Source organism: Theropithecus gelada, chromosome 11, assembly GCF_003255815.1.
Source record: "Theropithecus gelada isolate Dixy chromosome 11, Tgel_1.0, whole genome shotgun sequence".
NCBI lineage: Eukaryota > Metazoa > Chordata > Mammalia > Primates > Cercopithecidae > Theropithecus > Theropithecus gelada.
Window position 1 is genome coordinate 77,311,317 of NC_037679.1, and position 21,937 is coordinate 77,333,253.

General features: G+C 40.4%; 1 protein-coding gene across 8 annotated transcripts in view; it reads right to left on the reverse strand.

Moving 5' to 3' along the window:
• TAOK3 (TAO kinase 3) overlaps positions 1-21,937 on the reverse strand; it is a 227,455-nt gene that overhangs the window by 62,597 nt on the left and 142,921 nt on the right. For all 8 annotated transcript variants that reach the window (XM_025401964.1, XM_025401963.1, XM_025401971.1 and 5 more), the window contains 2 exons: positions 2,621-2,714; positions 1,183-1,264 (listed from right to left, as the gene is read on the reverse strand). In XM_025401964.1, coding sequence (XP_025257749.1) covers positions 1,183-1,264; positions 2,621-2,714 — 176 coding nt within the window. The remainder of the gene's footprint in view (positions 1-1,182; positions 1,265-2,620; positions 2,715-21,937) is intronic.

A 21,937-nucleotide genomic window follows, 5' to 3' on the forward strand; every position in this document is an offset into this window, starting at 1 on the left:
TCCTCCTGCCTTAGCCTCCTGAGATGCTGGGGTTATAGGCATGAATCACCAAACCCAGCTCCACATTTTTTTCCCTTTTATGGTAGTAATTTTTATGTCTTGGTTTTTTGTTTGTTTGTTTTTAAGATCTTTGTGTACTTCAAGGTAATAAAGATATTATTGTGTGTTTCGTTCTGGTTGCTATTTTCCCCTAAAGAAACATGGAAATGTTGCTATGTAGTTCATGTTTAAAACATGTAAGGGCTCCACAACAAAGGAGAACAAGATCAAGCCCTTTGTCCTGTTGCTTCTCTTACCATACTCCTATGGCCTACCGCTCACAAGAAGAAAAAACTTACTTGTCACCTAGCCAAGGTGTTCTTCAATTATAAAGGCAGACATTTTAAAGCTTTACAAATTGAGACAATACAACTCTTCTGAGTTTTTCTTAAAAACGAACAAACAAAACTGCTACACAATAAAAGTCAGCCACTCTAGAGATGGAAGAAACAGAAAGGGTTGAAAAACATACATGCAAAAAAAGGATTAAAGAAATTTGGACTATTGTGTGCCAAATAAAACATTCCTATTGTAAAAGATTTCCACATACTACACTGATATTGATGCAACACACTGCCTATGTATAAAGTCCACAGTAAAATATTACATGAAAAGAGATGCTTGGGGACAGTTAAATCAAATAAATGTGGTTAACGTGATACTCTTATCACTAACATGTCATAATACTATGTAAATGTCTACTCTATATAGTTATCATATATCTTCACTGCCTGAGGATTTGGCAACAAGCTAACTGAAAATCCCAGAGTTGGTGTTTGAACCACCGGCCAGCTCTGTCCTGAGACCACGGGATTAATGTTTATGCAGACGTTAGGCCCAGGAACATTGCAATGATGACTAGAGCAAGGAGGAGAAATATTATTTGTTATAAGGTAAAAAAGGAAGAGGGAGGGAGGGGAAAAAATGGAAAAGACAGGGGAAAAACTATCCACAGGGAATACATAGCACATACGTTGCAATAATCTTGCTATTTCTATGCCTAGCTACTTATCTCTGGATAAATGACAAGGCAGCACGTTCTAAACCACTTTGTCATGATGGGCTGCCACAGCAATGATTTATTATATTCCACTATAACACGACTTTAAATCCCCCTCCTCAAATATAAATTTGAAAAATTACCCGTAATAGTTCCGCTGATGTTGGCCTTTCCTGAGGTATTTTCTGCAAGCAGTAATCAACAAATCTCCTAAAGGAGTCTGTCCTGTGTGTGCAAATACACAAAAGAAAATAAACTCAGGGTCTGTAGAGCACACTGATCACTTAAAACAATTTTCATTCAAGAGAAAATTTTGCATTTAAGGAGATTTTAAAAAATAAAAGCTTTAGAATATCAGGAGAACTGGAGCATTTTCAAGTTATGATATCTAAAATTAATTCTTTTGGATAATGAGTAAGGACAAGTTTCTTTTTTTTTTTTTTTTTTTTTTTTTTTTTTTGAGACGGAGTCTCGCGCTGTGTCACCCAGGCTGGAGTGCAGTGGCGCGATCTCGGCTCACTGCAAGCTCCGCCTCCCAGGTTCAGGCCATTCTCCTGCCTCAGCCTCCGAGTAGCTGGGACTACAGGCGCCCGCCACCACGCCCGGCTAGTTTTTTTGTATTTTTAGTAGAGACGGGGTTTCACCATGTTAGCCAGGATGGTCTCGATCTCCTGACCTCGTGATCCGCCCGCCTCGGCCTCCCAAAGTGCTGGGATTACAGGCTTGAGCCACCGCGCCCGGCCAGGACAAGTTTCAAGTCAGTCAACATACAAATACATCTTAGTATACAAGGAAGGTCAAATCATAATATATATCAGAAAACAAAAATACTACATTTATATAAAATAGTTTTATGTACATTTTTCTCTCCAAAGACAACAATTCTTATAGTCTCAACTCTATATTCTTAATTATCAATTGCTAATTCCTCTATCACCCACAATCTATAACAAAGTAGTAAAATTTGAAGCATGAGCAATGCAGAACCTAGGAGTAGGCTTCCTGAATAAAAACACTTCCGATCTTAAAAGTTCCATTTTATCCACTCTTCTTTAATATTGCCCCTTTTAAAATAACTCTTGTGGCCCAAATAGTTATAAAAATATCATACTTTTCAGCAAGGCACAATGTATCTGAACAGATAATGCATGTTCTGTCTCAACACATTTAAGTGTACATGTAGTTTAAAAAAACAAAAGACAACTGGAGAAATAATGACATCATAGAGGGCCCCTTATCTCTGCTGAGAAGTGATATCAGCTGAGATGATCAATACAAGACCATCACGGCCTGGGACAGTAGACTTGTTAGGAGGGTAGCAGGGCATGTTCCCTGCAGGATTTCGGTTACTAGACACACTAAGAACACAGTGCAAGCCATGATGAAGGCAAAAATAAGTAAATCTATACGTGTGTTCATGTGTAGACAGCTGATGCTTGTGAGGCATCAGTGTCACCTATAACAACACACAGTGAAGGAAAGAAATGCTTTCTAGGTCAGATATTTAAAATGTAAGGTAATAAAAATGCCAAATACATATGGTGATTTTCTTAGAGATTTAAAATGATAGCAGAGTCTTACCATTCATTAGACTGTAACGTTGGGGAGTCATTCTGAGCAATGTGATATAAGGCACTCATTGCATTCATGTTGAAAAGGGGGGGCTTCCGTTCCGCTGGAAGAGGAAAGAAACACGATAAAGTAGTTCTTGAAGGAAATCAGGCAGACAAGAGAAATAAGAAATGATAAGCAAAGCTTTGCTGCTAAATCAATAGCTCATTACTGTCATCATGCCACATAATCCACTTATTTTAATCTCTAAGGTTGGCCCAAGATAGCCATTCAGAAGCTGCTGGACATGAAATGTACATTGGCAAAGCTCCTAACAGAACCCATTTCAAAAGAGTGAAAGAAAAGTTTCTTTTTTTTTTTTCACGTATCTTGAAAAAATTGGCTTTTGCATATTTTCCCACAATAGGTGTGAAGATTTTTGTATGTGCGTTTTAGCTCAAAAATATGTATTCTCTCCTTGAAGTCTGGGTATTTGGTAAAAAAGAAAAAGAAAAAATTCATATTCACTTAAAAAATTCAGAAAGTAAAGAAACATTGAATAAGGAAAAAAGATTACTATAAAATGCAACTTTTTTTTTGTTTTTTTTTGAGATGGAGTCTCGTTCTGTTGCCCAGGCTGGAGTGCAGTGGCCAGATCTCAGCTCGCTGCAAGCTCCGCCTCCCGGGTTTATGCCATTCTCCTGCCTCAGCCTCCCGAGTAGTTGGGACTACAGGCGCCTGCCACCTCGCCCAGCTAGTTTTTTTATTTTTTTAGTAGAGACGGGGTTTCACCATGTTAGCCAGGATGGTCTCGATCTCCTGACCTCGTGATCTGCCCGTCTTGGCCTCCCAAAGTGCTGGGATTACAGGCTTGAGCCACCGCGCACGGCCTAATTTTTGTATTTTTAGTAGAGACGGGTTTTCACCATATTGGCCAGGCTGGTCTCGAATTCCTGACCTCATGATCCACCTGCCTTGGCCCCCCAAAGTCCTGGGATTACAGGCGTAAGCCACTGTGCCCAGCCCCAAAATGAAACATCTTAAACATCACTAACAGAGTGGCTGGGTGAGGCAGGCAGATCACGAGGTCAGGAGATTGAGACTATCCTGGCTAACACAGTGAAACCCCGTCTCTACAAAAAATAAACAAATAAAAATAAAAAAAAAATTAGCTGGGCGTGGTGGCAGGTGCCTGTAGTCCCAGCTACTCGGGAGGCTGAGGCAGGAGAATGAAGTGAACCTGGGAGGTGGAGCTTGCAGTGAGCCAAGATCACACCACTGCGTTCCAGCCTGGGTGACAGAGCGAGACTCCGTCTCAGAAAAATAAATAAATAAATAAATAAAATTACTAACAGAGCAGGGGAGATAAGCCAATTCTATTCAGTAAATACTGTTTGACTTCTCATTCAGGCCAAATAATTGCTAAGGGTGACGGTAGAGAGAGAAATGGAAAGGAGGAAGAAGAGTATAAATTATAAATAAAGTCTGGTCCATCCCACTCTAAAGAGAAATTCAGTGAGTCAGGCATTTATTTTTTAATTATTTCCTTTTTGAGATGAGGACTTGCTCTGTTGCCCAGGCTGGAGTGTAGTGGCACAATCATGGCTCACTATAGGATTGACCTTCCAGGTTCATGAGATCCTCAACCTCTTGAGTAGCTGAGACTACATGTGTGTGCCACCACGCTGGGCTAATTTAAACAATTTTTTTTTTTTTTTTTTTTTTGGTATAGCAGTTGGGCGCATTGAATCACACCTGTAATCCCAATACTTGGGAGGCCGAGGCGGGCAGATCACCTGAGGCCAGGAGTTCAAGACCACCGTGGGCAATATAGTGAAACTTGTCTCTACTAAAAATACAAAATTAACCAGGCATGTTGGCACAAGCCTGTAATCCCAGCTACTTGGGAGGTTGACGCAGGAGAATCGCTTAAACCCAGGAGGTGGAGGTTGCAGTGGGCTGAGATCGCACCCCTGCACTCCAGCCTGGGCAACAGAGTGAGACCCCGTCTTAAACCAGACTGGTATTGAACTCCTGGGCTCAAGCTATCCTCCTGCCTCAGCCTTCCACAGTGCTGGGATTACAGGCATGATGCACTGCATCTGGCCAGGTATTTCTTGGTAGAGGATTTACTCCTCCCCAGCCCACCATCTCTTTATTGGAACTCCTCCAACTCTCCCTTGGCATACTGGTCATTTGGCATGTGTTCACCTATTACATCTACATCATCATACAAATCTTTTCTCTCAAAAGAAATCATATGCTCTAAGAGCACAAGATCTTATAACCTGAATATTCTTTTTCTTTTACTTATTCCCCCAGAATTTGTAATAAAATGCGATTCACACATTAGGGATTCCATTTGTGGATCAAAGGAAAGAAACAAGTCTCTAGTTCTGAGTATAGTCAATTTTATGCTATTTATTAGTTGTTATGGAATAGAAGATAAATCACTACCAGGCCGGGCGCGGAGGCTCACACCTGTAATCCCAGCACTTTAGGAGGCCGAAGCAGATGGATCACGAGGTCAGGAGATTGAGACCATCCTGGCTAACATAGTGAAACCCTGTCTCTACTAAAAATACACACACACACACACACACACACACACACACACACAAATTAGCTAGGCATGGTGGCGGGGCCCTGTAGTCCCAGCTACTTGGGAGGCTGAGGCAAGAGAATGGCATGAACCCGGGAGGTGGAAGTTGCAGCAAGCTGAGATCGTGCCACTGCACTCTAGTCTGGGCAACAGAGAGTGACTCCATTTCAAGAAACAGAAGAAGAAAGAAGAAGAAAGAAGAAGAAGGAGGAGAAGAAGAAGAAGAAGGAGAAGAGGAGGAGGAGGAGGAAAGAAGAAAGAAGAATCACTATCTCTTACTACTGTGCTTACCCTAATGGATTTTTCATATAGTCCCACTTTCTAATTCATAATCTGATCTCTAGTTTCATCAGAGCACCTTAGTTTTTAGGTAAAGGCTCTTCTATTAACCACTTCTAAAATGACAAATTGGGCTTATTCTATGCAGTTCAAAAAACAGAACAAGGCTAAGAAGTGAAGTTACAGAAAAGACATTTTCACTCACAGAAGGAAAAATTTGTGCACAGCCAGAGTAGTTAAACAACAAAACAAGAAACCAGAATGGACAAGGTTAAAAAGTAGTAAACTTTGAGTCATTTGTAGCGCTTAAGCAGATGACAACTATACCTATTCATTTGTTATATTTTGGAGGGGCATCTTATAATCTTGACTAAGTGATTTCTGCACCTCTGAAATGTAGCAGTCTAGGCCGGGCAAGGTGGTTTATGCCTATAATCCCAGAACTTTGGAGATCAAGCGGGCGGATCACCTGAGGTCAGGAGTTCGAGACCAGCCTGGCCCACAGGGTGAAACCTTGTCTCTACTAAAAATACAAAAGCCAGGAGTGGTGGCGTGCACCTGTAATCCCAGCTACTTGGGAGGCTCAGGCAGGAGAATTGCTTGAATCCGGAAGGCGGAGGTTGCAGTGAGCTGAGATCACGCCACTGCACTCCAGCCTGGGTGATGGAGTGAGGCTCTGTTTCAAAAATAAATTTAAAAAATTGAAATATAGTAGTCTCTCTCTATATATATATCTAGACAGTTAACTTAATGTGTATATATATTTTATGTATATATATATATTTTGTGTGTGTGTGTGTGTGTATATTTGAGACGGAGTCTCACTCTGTCACCAGGCTGGAGTGCAGCCTGCCTCAGCCTCCCGAATAGCTGGGACTACAGGTGCATACCACCATGCCTGGCTAATTTTTTGTATTTTTAGTAGAGACGGGGTTTCACCATATTAGCCAGGATGGTCTCGATCTCCTGACCTCGTGATCTGCCCGCCTCAGCCTCCCAAGTATTTTTTATTGACTTCTCAATAGGATACTTTATACTTATCAAACAGATACTGGTATTACAGTGATATGAACTGTTAACAAGTGGAAATTTGGAAGTTGCTGTGTGGACAAATGGATTTCTATCTGTTTCAAATGCAAAAGATAAAAAAAAAAATCTGGTTTGGGTTTATTTTTCAGGGGGCAGATTTTAGAAAGTTTGTAGAGCTTGGATTTCTGGCAACTTCAAGTACAGTCATCCCTCGGTATCTGTGGGGGACTGGTTCCCATTCCCCCCTGCATATGCCAAAATCCATGGATCTCAACTTTGTTATATAAAATGGCATAGTATTTGCATGTAACCTGCACACATACTTCTGTCTGTATACTTTAAATCATCTCTAGATTACTTATGATATCTAGTATAACGTAAATTCTATGTAAATAGTTGTTATACCACATTGTTTAGAAAATAATGAGAAGAAAAAAAGTCTATGCATGTTCAGACTTGTACAGACATTTTCTTGTCATTCTTTCCTAAACAACTTTCTATATAGACTCAACCCTCCTTTTTTTTTTTTCCTGTATATTTCTGATCTGTGGCTGATTGAATTTATGCATGTGGAACCCACAGATTGGGAGGACCAACCGTATTTAAAACCACGTGGCAGCCTGGCCAACATGGTGAAACCCCGTCTCTACTAAAAATACAAAATTAGCCAGACATGGTGGCTTGTGCCTGTAGTCCCACCTACTTGGGAGACTGAGGCAGGAGAATCACTTGAACCTGGGAGATGAAGGTTGCAGTGAGCCAAGATCACGCCACTGCACTCCAGCCTGGGTGGCAGAGTGAGACCTTGTCTCATAAATAAATAAAACCATGTGGAACTAGGAACTCATCATGTAACCATTAATGGCTTCCCATCATTTTAGGACAAAGTCCGAATCCTTAAACATTTGTGACAAGAAAATGTTTAGTCTCTTGGACTTCATTATCATGGGTCTGGCTACCTCCAGAGCCCAATTCTGAGAAGTACCCAATTTTTCCCTCTCTCATGCTTTACGTGTGTGTCACTCAAAGAAGCAAGCTTGGTGTTTTTCACAAATGCTGTTTTCTTGATCTGGACACCCCTTTCCCTTTTGCTCCCAAAACTTTATCTGGGTAAATCTTTTTGTGTATGTGTGTATGCGTCAAGGTCTTGCTCTGTTGCCCAGGCTAGAGTGCAGTGGCGCGATCAGCTCACTAACCTCAAACTCCTGGGATCAAGAGATTCTCCTCCCTCAGCCTCCCAAAGTGCTGGTATTACAGGCTAATTCTCGACAATCCTTTCAGGTTTCATCTCAAATATAATTTCATTTCTACATGAATTTAACAAGTATGTATTCAGGATTTATTATATGTTTATAATCACTTCCTCAGGGAAGCCTTCCCTGACCTCTCAGACTAGGTCTCCTATTAGATTTTGTCATTGCAAATTATATTTTTTCCTTTCTTCCACATATCACAGCCCTAATTATTTGTGTATTTTTTTGAGACAGACTCTTACTCTGTCACCCAGGCTGGACGGAGTGCATCTCTCGGCTCACTGCAGCCTTGACCTCCTGGGCTCACGTGATGCTCCCACTTCTGCCTCCTGAGTAGCTGGGATTACAGGCATGTGCCGTCAAGTCCAGCTAATTTTTTTGCCTTTTTTTTTTTTTTTTGTAGAGATGGGGTTTTGCCCTGTTGCCTAGGCTGGCCTCAAACTCCTGGGCTGAAGCGATCTGCCCGCCCCAACCTCCCAAAGTGCTGGGATTATAGGCGCGAGCCACCATGCCTGGCCTATTTGCATAATTATTTTCTTCCTTCCTTCCTTTCTTCCTACCTCCATCCCTCCCCCTCCTTCCTTCCTTCCTTCCTTTCCTCCTTCTCTCTCTCTCATTCAAGCCATCCTTCTACCTCATCCTCCCTAGTAGCTGAGACTACAGGCACACGTCACCAAGCTTGGTTAATTTTTTTAAGGTTTTTGTAGAGATGAGGTCTCATTATATTGCCCAAGCTTGTCTCAAACTCCGGGGCTCAGGTGATCCTCCCACCTCCTAAAGTGCTGGGATTAGAGGCATGAGCCATTGTGCTTAGCCTAATTCTTTATTTAATGTGTGTCTTCTTTGCTAAACTTCATGAGGGGTAGGAGCAACGTCTATTATGTTCATCTCTGCATTCTCAGTGCCGAGAACAGTATCTGGTACACAGCAGGTGGCCCCAAATACTTTTAAATAAATAAATGAAGGTGAGGCAAATTAAAGCACACAATAAACTCTGTCAACAAACAAAGAATCTTTGTTCAGCAAGTAATTACAAAAATGACTGAGAAGACACTGAGTCTTGGGGCTCATGAAAGATACTATGTGATGGCTTCATTCACTATTAGAAGGACTGGAACCCTCCCACTTACTGGCAAAAGGTTAAAAAAAAAAAAACCCAGCTTCTCAGAACATTGAATTGCATAGGAGAAACAGTGAAACAGCAGAGAAAGGAGACTGAAGCAAGAGAAAACCAAATTTGAAAAGAAAAGGATGAAAGAACAAAAACAAAAACAAAAACAAAACAACTCAGTTCAATAAAAGGCAGTAGCTTGGATTTGAAGCAGGAATGAGAAGGCCTATAAGTAGCAAGCATTCTGCCCAGGAACAAGCAGAAAAGATGGTTGACCATGTGATGGTAGAAGAAATAATTCTAATAGAGAAGCACATGACTAAAGGTAGTCTAACCGTAGAGCAGCTCCATAGTCTGGGAAGCATTCTCGAGTATTAGCTTCAAGTGATCTCATCTATGTTCAAGTCTTTGCTAGATGTAACGAATAAATCCTCTGAGCAGTGGTGACAAGGCTCACTGCTGAGCCAGAATACTACAGAGTAAGGGCTGGCAAACTATGGTCCATGGGCCAAATTCAGCTATCAGCCTGCTTTTGTAAGTTTATTGGAACACAGCCATGCCTGTTCACTAATGTTTGTCTATGACTGCTTTCATGCTCCAACGGCAAAGTTGAGTAGTTACGATAGGCATTGAATAGCCTCCAAAGCCTAAAATGCTTATTATATGTTCCCTCACAGAAAGTTTTTCAATACTTATTGTAGAATATAGTTTTCTTCTTCTTTTTTTTTTTTTTTTTTGAGACAGAGTCACGCTCTGTCGCCAAGACTGGAGTGAAGAGGCATGATCTGGGCTCACTGCAACCTCTGACTCCCAGGTTCAAGAGATTCTGCTGCCTCAGCCTCCTGAGTAGCAGGGATTACAGGTGCATGCCACCATGCCTGACTAATTTTTGCATTTTTAGTAGAGAAGGGGTTTCTCCATGTTGGCCAGGCGGCTGGTCTCAAACTCCTCACCTCAGGTGAACCGCCTGCCTCGGCCTCCCAAAGTGCTGGCATTACAGGCGTGAGCCACTGTGCCTGGCCAAATACAGTAGTTTGAATAGAGCTTCTTCTACATACACAGCAGAATAGGTATTGGGAGTGCTTCTGAAGTCACCTTGTGATATGAAATACATATATATATATTTTTTTTTGAGACGGAGTCTGGCTCTCTCACCTGGGCTGGAGTGCAGTGGTGCGATCTCAGCTCACTGCAAGCTCCGCCTCCCGGGTTCACGCCATTCTCCTGCCTCAGCCTCCTGAGTAGCTGGGACTACAGGCACAAGCCACCACGCCCGGCTAATTTTTTTGTATTTTTAGTAGAGACCGGGTTTCACCATGTTAGCCAGGATGGTCTCGATCTCCTGATCCCATGATCTGCCTGCCTCTGCCTCCTAAAGTGCTGGGATTACAGGCATGAGCCACCGCGCCCAGTGGAATACATCTATCTTAAATGAAAGGAAAAATGTAGAAGCATAAAAATGCTGAGCTAGCTACATTAAAAGAAAAAACAGTAGTTTCCCTTTAAAGACAATGATCAAGTTTTTGTGTATGATCAATCTGTTATGTAAGATCAAGGTTCAGGAAGGTCAGTTCAATCAAGTTTCTGGATACTGCTCTGCTTGGTAAAGATTAGACTAAAACTAACTAAATTAGAGTGCCTACATGTATGTTTATTGCAGCCCAATTTACAATCGGAAAGATATGGAATGAACCTAAGTGTCCACTGACCAATGAGTAAATAAAGAAAATGTGGTGGCCAGGCGTGGTGGCTCACGCCTATAATCCCAGCACTTTGAGAGGCCAAGACGGGAGGATCATGAGGTCAAGAGATCGAGATCATCCTTGCCAACAGGGTAAAACCCCGTCTCTACTAAAAATAAAAAAAATTAGCTGGGTGTGGTGGCACGTGCCTGTAGTCCCAGCTACTCGGGAGGCTGAGGCAGGAGAATTGCTTGAACCCAGGAGGTGGCGGTTGCAGTGAGCTGAGATCACGCCACTGTACTCCAGCCTGGTGACAGAGCGAGACTCCCTCTCGAGCGGGGGGAAAAAGAAAACAAACAGAACGAACGGAAGGAAGGAAAGAAGGAAGGAAGGAAGGAAGGAAGGAAGGAAGGAAGGAAGGAAGGAAATGTGGTATATATGCACCATGGAGTACTACTCAGACAGAAAAAGTAATGAAATAATGCCTTTCGCCGTAACTTGAATGGAGCTGGAGGCAGTTATTCTAAGAGAAGTAACTCAGGATTGGAAAACCAAACATAATTTATGTTCTCACTTATAAGTGGGTGCTAAGCTATGAATACACAAAGGCATACAGAGTAATAAAATGCACTTTGGAGACTCAGAAGAGGAAGGGTAGGAGCGGGTGTGGGATAAAAGACTACATTTTGGGTACAATGTACAATACTCAGGTGACAACTACACTAAAATCTCAGAATTCACCACTATATAATTCATCCATGTAACCAAAAAACACCTGTACTTCAAAAGCTATTGAAATAAAAAAATTTAAAAAACAAAATAAAATAAATCAGCGTGTCTATTGGGCTTAATTTTACTAAGGAAAATCAAAGAGTACGCCTATCTTTAGACAAACACTACCTGAAAAAGCATAAGGGTTCTTTTCTTTTTCTTTCTTTTTTTTTGAGACAGAGTCTTGCTCTGTCGCCCAGGCTGAAGTGCAGTGGCATCTCGGCTCACTGCAAGCCCTGCCTCCCGGGTTCATGCCATTCTCCTGCCTCAGCCTCCCGAGTAGCTGGGACTACAGGTGCCTGCCACCACACCCGGCTAATTTTTTGTATTTTTAGTAGAGACAGGGTTTCACCGTGTTAGCCAGGATGGTCTCGATCTCTTGACCTTGTGATTTGCCCACCTCGGCCTCCTAAAGTGCTGAGATTACAGGCGTAAGCCACCATGCCTGGCCTTTTTTTTTTCTTTGAGACAGAGTCTCGCTTTGTTTCCCAGGCTGGAGTGCAGTGGTACAATCTTGGCTCACTGCACCCTCCCCCTCCTGGGTTCAAGCAATTCCCATGCCTCAGCCCCCCAAGTAGCTGGGATTACAGGTGTGTGCCACCACACTTGACTAATTTTTGCATTTTTAATAGAGACAGGGTTTTGCCATGTTGGCCAGTCTGCTCTAGAACTCCTGACCTCAAGCGATCTGCCCACTTTGGCCTCCTATAGTCCTGGAATTACAGGCATGAGCTGCTGCGCCCAGCCCATAAGGTTTCTTATGAACAAATATGGTTGACAACCATAATAACTAATGATAACAAAATAATCGCTACCATTTACCGAATTCCTACTGTATGCCAGGCACTCACTGCCTTAGGCATGTTATATATGTTATTCATAGTTCTCAAAATAGTAGCTTGGCAAGATAGGTATGATTTTTCCAATTTCCCAACTGAAGAAACTGAGGTTCAGCTAGGCTAAATAACGAAACCAAATCACATAGTGTTTACACTGAAATTTCGACACAATCCTATCAGACTCCAAGGCCTGTGTTCTTTTTACTAGGCCATGGTACCTCTTCAATAACTCTGTACATTTAAGGTAGATAGCACTAGTATTTCAAAATGAAAAAGCTTTAGAAGACTAAATATAACCCCTTCTCCCCAACAGCGATCACAATATTCATTTATTAACAGATAAACTATAAGGGGCTAATGTATAAGAAGAAAATTCCAGGCCGAGAACCTATAACATTTATATTTGTGTTTTGTTTTTTCCTGGAGAACTTATTTCTGTACACAATTCATTCCCTGACAGTGCCGACAGACTATTTGCCACTTTCTACCATGACCTTTGCTGGTGAATTAAATGCCTGTACTTTAAACAGAAGAGAACCAAGATTAACTTCTCCTGAATATAATCCTGAAAAATAAACTATCTGGTGACTGGACAACTTCAGCCTCCAAGAGTTTTAACTAGTTCTGTCAACAGGAGATCAATTTACCCAAAGATAATTTCTTTCTTTCTTTCTTTTTTTTTATTATACTTTAAGTTCTAGGGCACATGTGCACAATGTGCAAGTTTGTTACATATGTATACATATGCCATATTGGTATGCTGCACCCATTAACTCGTCATTTACATTAGGTATATCTCCTAATGTTATCCCTCCCTGCACCCCACAACAGGCCCCAATGTGTGGTGTTCCCACCCTGTGTCCAATTGTTCTCATTGTTCAATTCCCACCTATGAGTGAGAACATGCGGTGTTTGGTTTTCTGTCCTTGAGCCAGGTTGCTCAGAATGATGGTTTCCAGCTTCATCCATGTCCCTACAAAGGACATGAACTCATCCTTTTTTATGGCTGCATAGTATTCCATGGTGTATATGTGCAACACTTTCTTAATCCAGTCTATCATTGGTGGACATTTGGGTTGGTTCCAAGTCTTTGCTATTGTGAATAGTACCACAATAAACATATGTGTGCATGTGTCTTCATAGCAGCATGATTTATAATCCTTTACCCAAAGATAATTTCTTAAACAGGATTAACCACTTAGGAGCTGTAGAGTTTGATCTTTAGGAAAGAGGGACAGTGCCAGTAACATTATCATCATCCTGCTTTTTGATGCCATCCCAGCAATTCAACTTCTAGATTAGGGTGTTTTTAAAAAAATATATACTATTGTAGAAGAGATAGACACCATAACGAAAGAGGATAATGGGCTATGATGTAAGAGATATATACCAGAACAAAAGGGGACAGGACTATCCACAACTTTCCATGTAATTTCGATATTGAAAGTACAGCTTGGGCCGGGTGAGGTGGCTCATGCCTGTAATCCCATCACTTGTGGGAGGCTTAGGTGGGTGGATCACCTAAGGTCAGAAGGTTGAGACCAGCCTGGGCAACATGGTGAAATTCTGTCTCTACTACAAATATAAAAATTAGCTGGGCGTGGTGGTGGGTGCCTGTAATCCCAGCTACTTGGGAGGCTGAGGCAGGAGAATCACTTGAGTCTGGGAGGTGGAGGTTGCAGTGAGCTTAGATGGCGCCATTGCACTCTAGCCTGGGTGACAAGTGGGAGACTCCGTCTCAGAAAAAGAAAAAAGGTACAACTTAAAAATATACTATTTGTATTAATGTTTAGAATTTCATTATGCCCCAAATACAAAGAAAATAGCAAAATCATTGCTTACGGAATATCTGAAACAGTTTAACCTTCATCTTGCATGTTAAAAAAAAAACCCTTCTTTTACATGTCCATTAGCAAAATTAATGCTAGGGAGATGAAAATGTATGGTAAAGCTGTCAAAGAGGTACTTGTATGACTTATAACATTACAGATATAATAATTTTTAAGAAATTGCGGATAAATTAAATGTTCTTGGTAATGATTTTATTTTGTGAATATTTACTAAGCATCTACTATCACATTTCTTTGAGTTCGAGGTGTCACTGACTGTAAGGTGTACTACTATTTAATATTCACCACCATTTCATAATATGTATAACAGAAAAAAATGCTGCCAACTATAAGAGGCTGTTGCCTATAAAATACCTCCTACTTTAAAAAAAGTATTTCCTTGTTTTTGACAAAGTTGTATATATTTAAGGTGTACAATGTGATGTTTTGATGTTCATATACATTGATTAATCACAATTTATCTGTCCATCGCCTCATATAGTTAATATTTTTTTTTGTTGTAACAACATTTAACATCATTTACTCTCTCGGCAATTTCAACTTTCAATGCATTTTACCATGTTGCCTCCTAGTGTTAAAGAGATGTTAAAATGGGCTGGGCATGATGGCTCATGCCTATAATCCCAGCACTTTGGGAGGCCGAGGTGGGTGGATCATTTGAGATCAGGAGTTCAAGACCAGCCTGGCCAATAACGTGAAACTCCGTCTCTACTAAAAATACAAAAATTAGGCCAGGCATGGTGGCTCACGCCTGTAATCCCAGCACTTTGGGAGGCTTAGGCAGACGGATCACGAGGTCAGGAGATCGCGACCATCCTCACTAACACGGTGAAACCCCATCTCTACTAAAAATACAAAAAATTAACTGGGCATGGTGGCAGTTGCCTGTAGTCCCAGCTACTCAGGAGGCTAAGGCAGGAGAATGGCATGAACCCAGGAGACAGAGCTTGCAGTGAGCCGAGATCACGCCACTGCATTCCGGCCTGGGCGACAGAGTGAGACTCCATCTCAAAAAAAAAAAAAAAAGAAATTAGCTGGGTGTGGTGGCAGGCACCTGTAGTACCAGCTATTTGGGAGGCTGAGGCAGAAAAATCGCTTGAACCCAGGAACCAGAGGTTGCAGTGAGCCAAGATCGTGCCACTGCACTCCAGCCTGGTGACAGAGCAAGACTCCATCTAAAAAAAAAAAGGAAAAAAAAAATTTTACAGACTTGAGATAATTTGACCAAAGTCAGACAACTACAAAATGGCAAAATAAGAACTGAAGTTTATCTGACTGCAGAGTCTATGCTCTTTAGCACAATTTGATACTATCACTTTGATCAATTTGCAGAAATGGCTGTCATAGAGGATTAGACAATTTGGGAGAAGGCTACTTTGTCCTTTAATTCAGTAAATCATTTCATAAAATGCAATCAAAGTTAAGCTGATATAGAGAACATGTAGTTATACATATTTCAATTCATTTTTATAAGAAGGTAAAATCAGAAAGCACATATAAGGGGCTGTCTTAAGAGAGGAAGTACTAAGGTATCTCTTGGGGTCTGTACCTGTGTCCAATGTCAATTGCTGTTGACATTTTAGTCATTTACACCTATATGGTACAAAACCTGATGTGATGATGATCTTCAATCATCATAAAAGGGTATATGTAGCTTGTTCCATTGAAGAAGATTGGAAAGGGAAGAATCCATGTCAAATTTCAGAAAGATTTTGGTAAGAAAAATCTGGTTAAAACCATGGGTAGGCACTAACTTGTAAAGTTCAATGCAGGTGGCACATTCTTTTAAAGGGTCATAACTGAGGTGTTGCTACAATGGTCTCAGTGTTATAAGAAAAATTTTGGTTTATTTTTATAAAATATTACTTATTTTATATTTTACTTATAACACTGAGACCATCGTAGGAACTCCTCAGTTATGACCCTTTAGAGGTACTGTGACCTCTAAAAGTAGCATAATTTTATATGGCCTAAAATATAAATTACAAAAACCAAAAATGATCCTATATATGAATACAAGTAGCTGTTACTGAGCACTTGCTATATGCCAGGCACTATGTTAAATACTTTACCTAAGTTATCTTATTGAAGCCTGTAAATATCTAGGATATATTCACTGTTATTTTTACTTAGATGAGAAACTGAGGATTAGGGAAGTTAACAAAATGATCTGAATCACACAGCCAGAATCAACATGCTACACAGCTCCAGGAGGGATCATTTGCATCCTAGACTATGTGAATGCCTGATGGCATTATGTTACAGCCACACATGGTGGTCCTGCCAGCTAAGTGCTGGTAAAGCCAAGATTCACATCCAGGGTGTCTAATTCTAAAACTTACTCCATACTGTTAACTCTATGCTATGCACAGAGTAGTTTTGTTCCCCCAAAGGAATATATATTTATTTCTAATTCTTGAAAAGTTCAATTATTCAATATTTAAAATATGTAAAATTTTGCAGAATATTATAACAGACACCTATCACTTAGATTTACTGTAATCTTGTCATATTTGTTTCGGGTCCTTTTTCTTCTAAAAAAATAAGAAAGTAGATATAGCTCTATTTGCCTTCCTTTCTCCAGAGAGTTTACTGTTCTAGAATTATATCTTTACAACTGTATTCTTATGTTTTATTAGTATATATACCTTTTTTTTTTTTTTTTTTTTTTTTGAGATGGAGTTTTGCTCTTGTCGCCCAGCTGGAGTGCAATGGTACAGTCTCGGCTCACTGCAACCTCTACCTTCTGGGTTCAAGCAATTCTCCTATCTCAGCTTCCCGCATGCACCACCATGCCCAGTTAATTTTTGTATTTTTAGTAGAGATGGGGTTTTGCCATGTTGGTCAGGCTGGTCTCAAACTCCTGACCTCCGGTGATCCATCTGCCTTGGCCTCCCAAAGTGCTGGGATTACAAGCATGAGCCACTGTGCCTGGCCAGGATATATATAGTTCTAACAGTATATAAAAGAACTTATAAAATTTTCATAACTGGCATCATACCGTACCTTTACTTTTGCAATTTTATTTGTTCACTAAATATTCAATGTTATGGTTTTGAGATTTATCCATGATGATACATGTAGATCCAGTTCATTCTTAACTATGATACAGTATTCCATAATTTATTTATACATTCTCTTTTGGATAAGAATTTAGGCTAGTTCTACCTTTTCTGGCTACTATAAAAACATTTGCACCCTTGTATGCACTTTCCAGTGTGTATGCATATGGAGTTCTTGCTTCCTTAGCAGTTTCTCCAAATTTAGTATTTGAAGACTTGAAACTCTTGCCAATCTCATCAATGTGAAATTGTTTCAAATTGCATTTCTCTAATTACTAATGAGGCTTAGTGTCTTCTGATGTTTGTTGTCCATTTAGGTTTCCTCTTCAATGAATTACTTAATCATATTTCTTTTTATTTTTATTTGAGATAGGGTCTTACTCCCATCACCCAGGCTACAGTGCAGTGGTGTGATCATGGCTCACCGCAGCCTTGACTTCCTGGGTTCAGGTGATTCTCCTACCTTAGCTTCACTTAGTGATATTCCTTACCCATTTCTCTACTGGTTTCTTGGCTTTTTCTTTTTTTTCCTTTTTTTTTTGAGACAGAGTTTCGCTCTTGTCACTCAGGCTGGAGTGCAGTGGCGCGATCTAGGCTCACTGCAACCTCCGCCTCCCAGGTTCAAGTGATTCTCCTGTCTCAGCCTCTCTAGTAGCTGGGATTATAGGTGTGCACCACTACACACAGCTAATTTTGTATTTTTAGTAGAGACAGGATTTCACCATGTTGGCCACGCTGGTCTCAAACTCTTGACCTCAGGTGATCTGCCCACCTTGGCCTCCCAAAGTGCTGAAATTATAAGCATGAGCCAGCGCATCTGGCCAGCTTTTTCTTTTTCAGAAAGAAATTGTAGGAGTTCTTTATAAATTTTGGACCAATACTTTGTTGGTTAAATGTATTTCAACTACCTTCTCCTAGTCCATGGTTTATCTTTTAATGTTTGTGCTTTATATGGTTTTATATTTTAAAGTAGGAAAAGTTATCATATTTATCATTATGTTTTAAAAAACACTGATTAGAAAAGTTCTTCATTATACTTGAAAAGGTATTTTAGAGTAATAATAATAACACTAGGCCGGGAGTGGTGGCTCACGCCTGTAATCCCAGCACTTTGGGAGGCTGAGGTGGGTGAATCACGAGGTCAGGAGATCAAGACCACCCTGGCTAACACGATGAAACCCCATCTCTACTAAAAATACCGAAAATTAGCCGGGCGTGGTGGCATGCACCTGTAGTCCCAGCTACTAGGGAGGCTGAGGCAGGAGAATCACTTGAACCTGGAAGGCGGAGGTTGCCGTGAGCCAAGATCATGCCACTGCACTCTAGCCTGGGAGACAGAGCGAGACTCTGCCTCAAAAAAAAAAAAAAAATAATAATAACAACACTATATGCCAGGCCATGTTCTAAGCATATTATAGATATTAATTAATCTTCATAACAACCCCACAAAGTGGGTACTATCATTATTTCTATTTTACAGATGAGGTAACTGAGGCATTGGGGGGCTTCTTCTAAATGTTTTAAAGTTTTGGGCATTTAACCAATCTAAAATTTATTTTTGTGTATGACATAGCTAGGAATCCAGTTTTAGTTTTATCATATAATTAACAAATTTCTCAGTATTATTTATCAAATGAGCCATCCTTTCCCCATTGATCTGTAATGGCTTTTCTGTCTTATACCAAAATCTGACTCATACTAGAGTTTCCCAGTCTGTTCTATTGGATACTAGTCTTTCCCCGCACCAATACCATATGGATTTAATTATTATGGTATGGGTTTTGGGGCAGTGATTCTTCTGTCCAAATTCTATTTCTTCAAAGTTGTTTTAGCTAATTTTGGTCCTATGACTTCTGGGATTACCTTGTGAAGTTCTTTTTTATTATCTATCTATCTATCTATCTATCTATCTATCTATCTGAGACTGAGTCTCGCTCTGTCGCCCAGGCTGGAGGGCAGTGGCGCGATCTTGGCTCACCGCAAGCTCCGCATCTCGGGTTCACGCCATGCCATTCTCCTGCCTCAGCCTGCCGAGTAGCTGGGACTACAGTCGCCCGCCACCATGCCCGGCTAATTAGTTTTGTATTTTCAGTAGAGACAGGGTTTCACCGTGTTAGCCAGGATGGTCTCCATCTTCTGACCTCGTGATCTGCCCTCCTCAGCCTCCCAAAGTGCTGGGATTACAGGCGTGAACCACCGCGCCCGGCCTACCTTGTTAAGTTTTACGTAGTATTGCTGGCATTTCATTATAAGCCCTTTTTAAAACATGCAAATATTTCTGCTGAGTGGCCCCCAAAATCAATATGAATAACTTTGATCAATTTCCTTTGGAGTGAAATAAAGAGTAGCACCATATTATAACCTAAAAGAGAAATTAATCACCTCAATATCCATCAATACAAGACAAGTTAAATAAACTATGGTATATCCATGTAATGGAATAATATGATGCTATTAAAATGATGAAAAACATGTCTAAGTTAGTCATATAAAACAGATCTCCAAGATATTATTAAGTGAAAAACCAAAGTACAGAACCACATATATACATTACGTTGGGTGTGAAAAGGAATATAGGAAGTATATGTTCATGTTTGTTTGTATATTGACTAAGAAGATCTGGAAGGACGCACAAGTTAATAAAGTGGTTCCCTGCGTGTGTTGGCAGGGGTGGGGTAGGAACTGTGTAGGCAGGGCAGGGGTGGAAGAATACCTTTCACTGTATGTCTTTTTATGTTTTTTGATTCACAAACTTTGTGATTCTGCTACCTAATTGAAAAAAATAAGTAAATATTCAAATTTTCCTCCAGGAATTCTGTTTGTTTATTGTTGTAAATTAATACTTCTTTAATGTAAAAAAAAATCCAGACAAATTGTGCATTTTTATCATATGTCGTTTTTGTTGGAAGGGGTCAATGAAACATTGGCAATGTAATATAAAGTATCCCAAGTTGGTCTAACATTTTAGGAAGAGAGAAAACCGTAGTCTGTGAATCAAACTAGAACTCAGAAATTCTTATAGGATCAATTTGGAAACCTGAATAGAATTACATGAAATTAATATCTTAAAAAATTAGATGAATAATTTTTTTAGGCCAGGCACAATGGCTCATGCCTGTAATCCCAGCACTTTGGGAGGCCGAGGCAGGTGGATCATCTGAAGTCAGGAGTTCGAGACCAGCCTGGCCAACATGGCAAAACCCCATCTCTACTAAAAATACAAAATTAGCCAGATGTGGTGGTGCATGTCTGTAATCCCAGCTACTTGGGAGGCTAAGGCAGAAGAATTGCTTGAACCCAGGAGATAGAGCCAAGATTGTGCCACTGCAATCTGGCCTGGGTGACAGAGCAAGACTGTGTCTCAAAAAAAAAAGAAAAAAAAGAATTTTAAAAAAACTGATTTTTAAAAAGGTTTTAACATTTTTGATTTAAAATTTATGAAAATATGTAGATAAAGGCAGTATTATGCTGTAGCTAGCTCATACTGTCTTTGGAAGGCCCATTGTGCATATCTTTCCCCAGTTTCACATTTAGTGGATAGCATTGGCTATATTAAGAGTATCTATACCATGGAAATTGGCAAAGCTACAAATCAAGGCCTTTTCCCCTCTCCACAAGAGATTCATTTGTTAAATTTACCAGTATACCACTGGATAGAAGTAAGTTTAAGATATATTAAAGTTCAAAATATACAACCAAAGGAGAGATTCTGTGGCACTTGAGACAATTTTAGATAACTGCAACAATATTTGGGGAATAACTTCATGGCTGAGGTTTATCTTCTAACACAAGGTTTTCTTCACAGTTGTGCTCTACATGGGTCAAATACAGTTTTAGAGTCAGATCCCTGATAAGTTTTCTATTACTTTTTCAGATTTCTCTAATACAAGTTGGAGTATAAATTAAGGTAATGGAAACTCCCATAAAGGTAGGACATATATTATCACTCATAGTATGGAGAATGGGTATTTTTCATATATTACTGTGTACTATTTTGTATTTCATTTGTTAACTGCCATATCTGCTTCAACTCCTTCAATTAAATTAATAACATGAGGCTGGGCGTGGTGTCTCAAATCTGTAATCCCAGTGCCTTGGGAGGTCGAGGTAGGCAGATCATTTGAGGTCAGGAGTTTGAGACCAGCCTGGCCAACACAGCAAAACCCTGTCTCTACTAAAAAAATATAAAAATTAGCCAGGCTTGGTGGCAGGCGCCTATCATCCCTATAATCCTGCACTCAGGAGGCTAAAGCAGGAGAATTGCTTGAACTTGGGAGGTAGAGGTTGCAAAGAGCCAAGATTGCGCCACTGCACTCCAGTCTGGGTAACAGAGCAAGACTCTGTCTCAAAAAAAAAAAAAAGAGGCCGGGCGCGGTGGCTCACGCCTGTAATCCCAGCACTTTGGGAGGCCGAGGCGGGCGGATCACAAGGTCAGGAGATCGAGACCACGGTGAAACCTCATCTCTACTAAAAATACAAAAAAATTAGCCGGGCGCGGTTGTGGGCGCCTGTAGTCCCAGCTACTCGGGAGGCTGAGGCAGGAGAATGGCGGGAACCCGGGAGGCAGAGCTTGCAGTGAGCTGAGATCCGGCCACTGCACTCCAGCCTGGGCGACAGAGCGAGACTCCATCTCAAAAAAAAAAAAAAGAAAAAAAATTAATAACATGAAAACGTAGCAGAGAGAAAGCAATTTTCTGTGTTATAGAGTATAAAAAATACAATAAATTCATTGCCTAGCACACATATACCAGTAACTCATTAAGTAATAGCCAGATGAATAACTCCTAATTATAATGATTCTTAAAAATACAATGAAAATTAATCTGCAAAATAGAATTTTAAAAAATACAATGAAAACAAATAACTCTT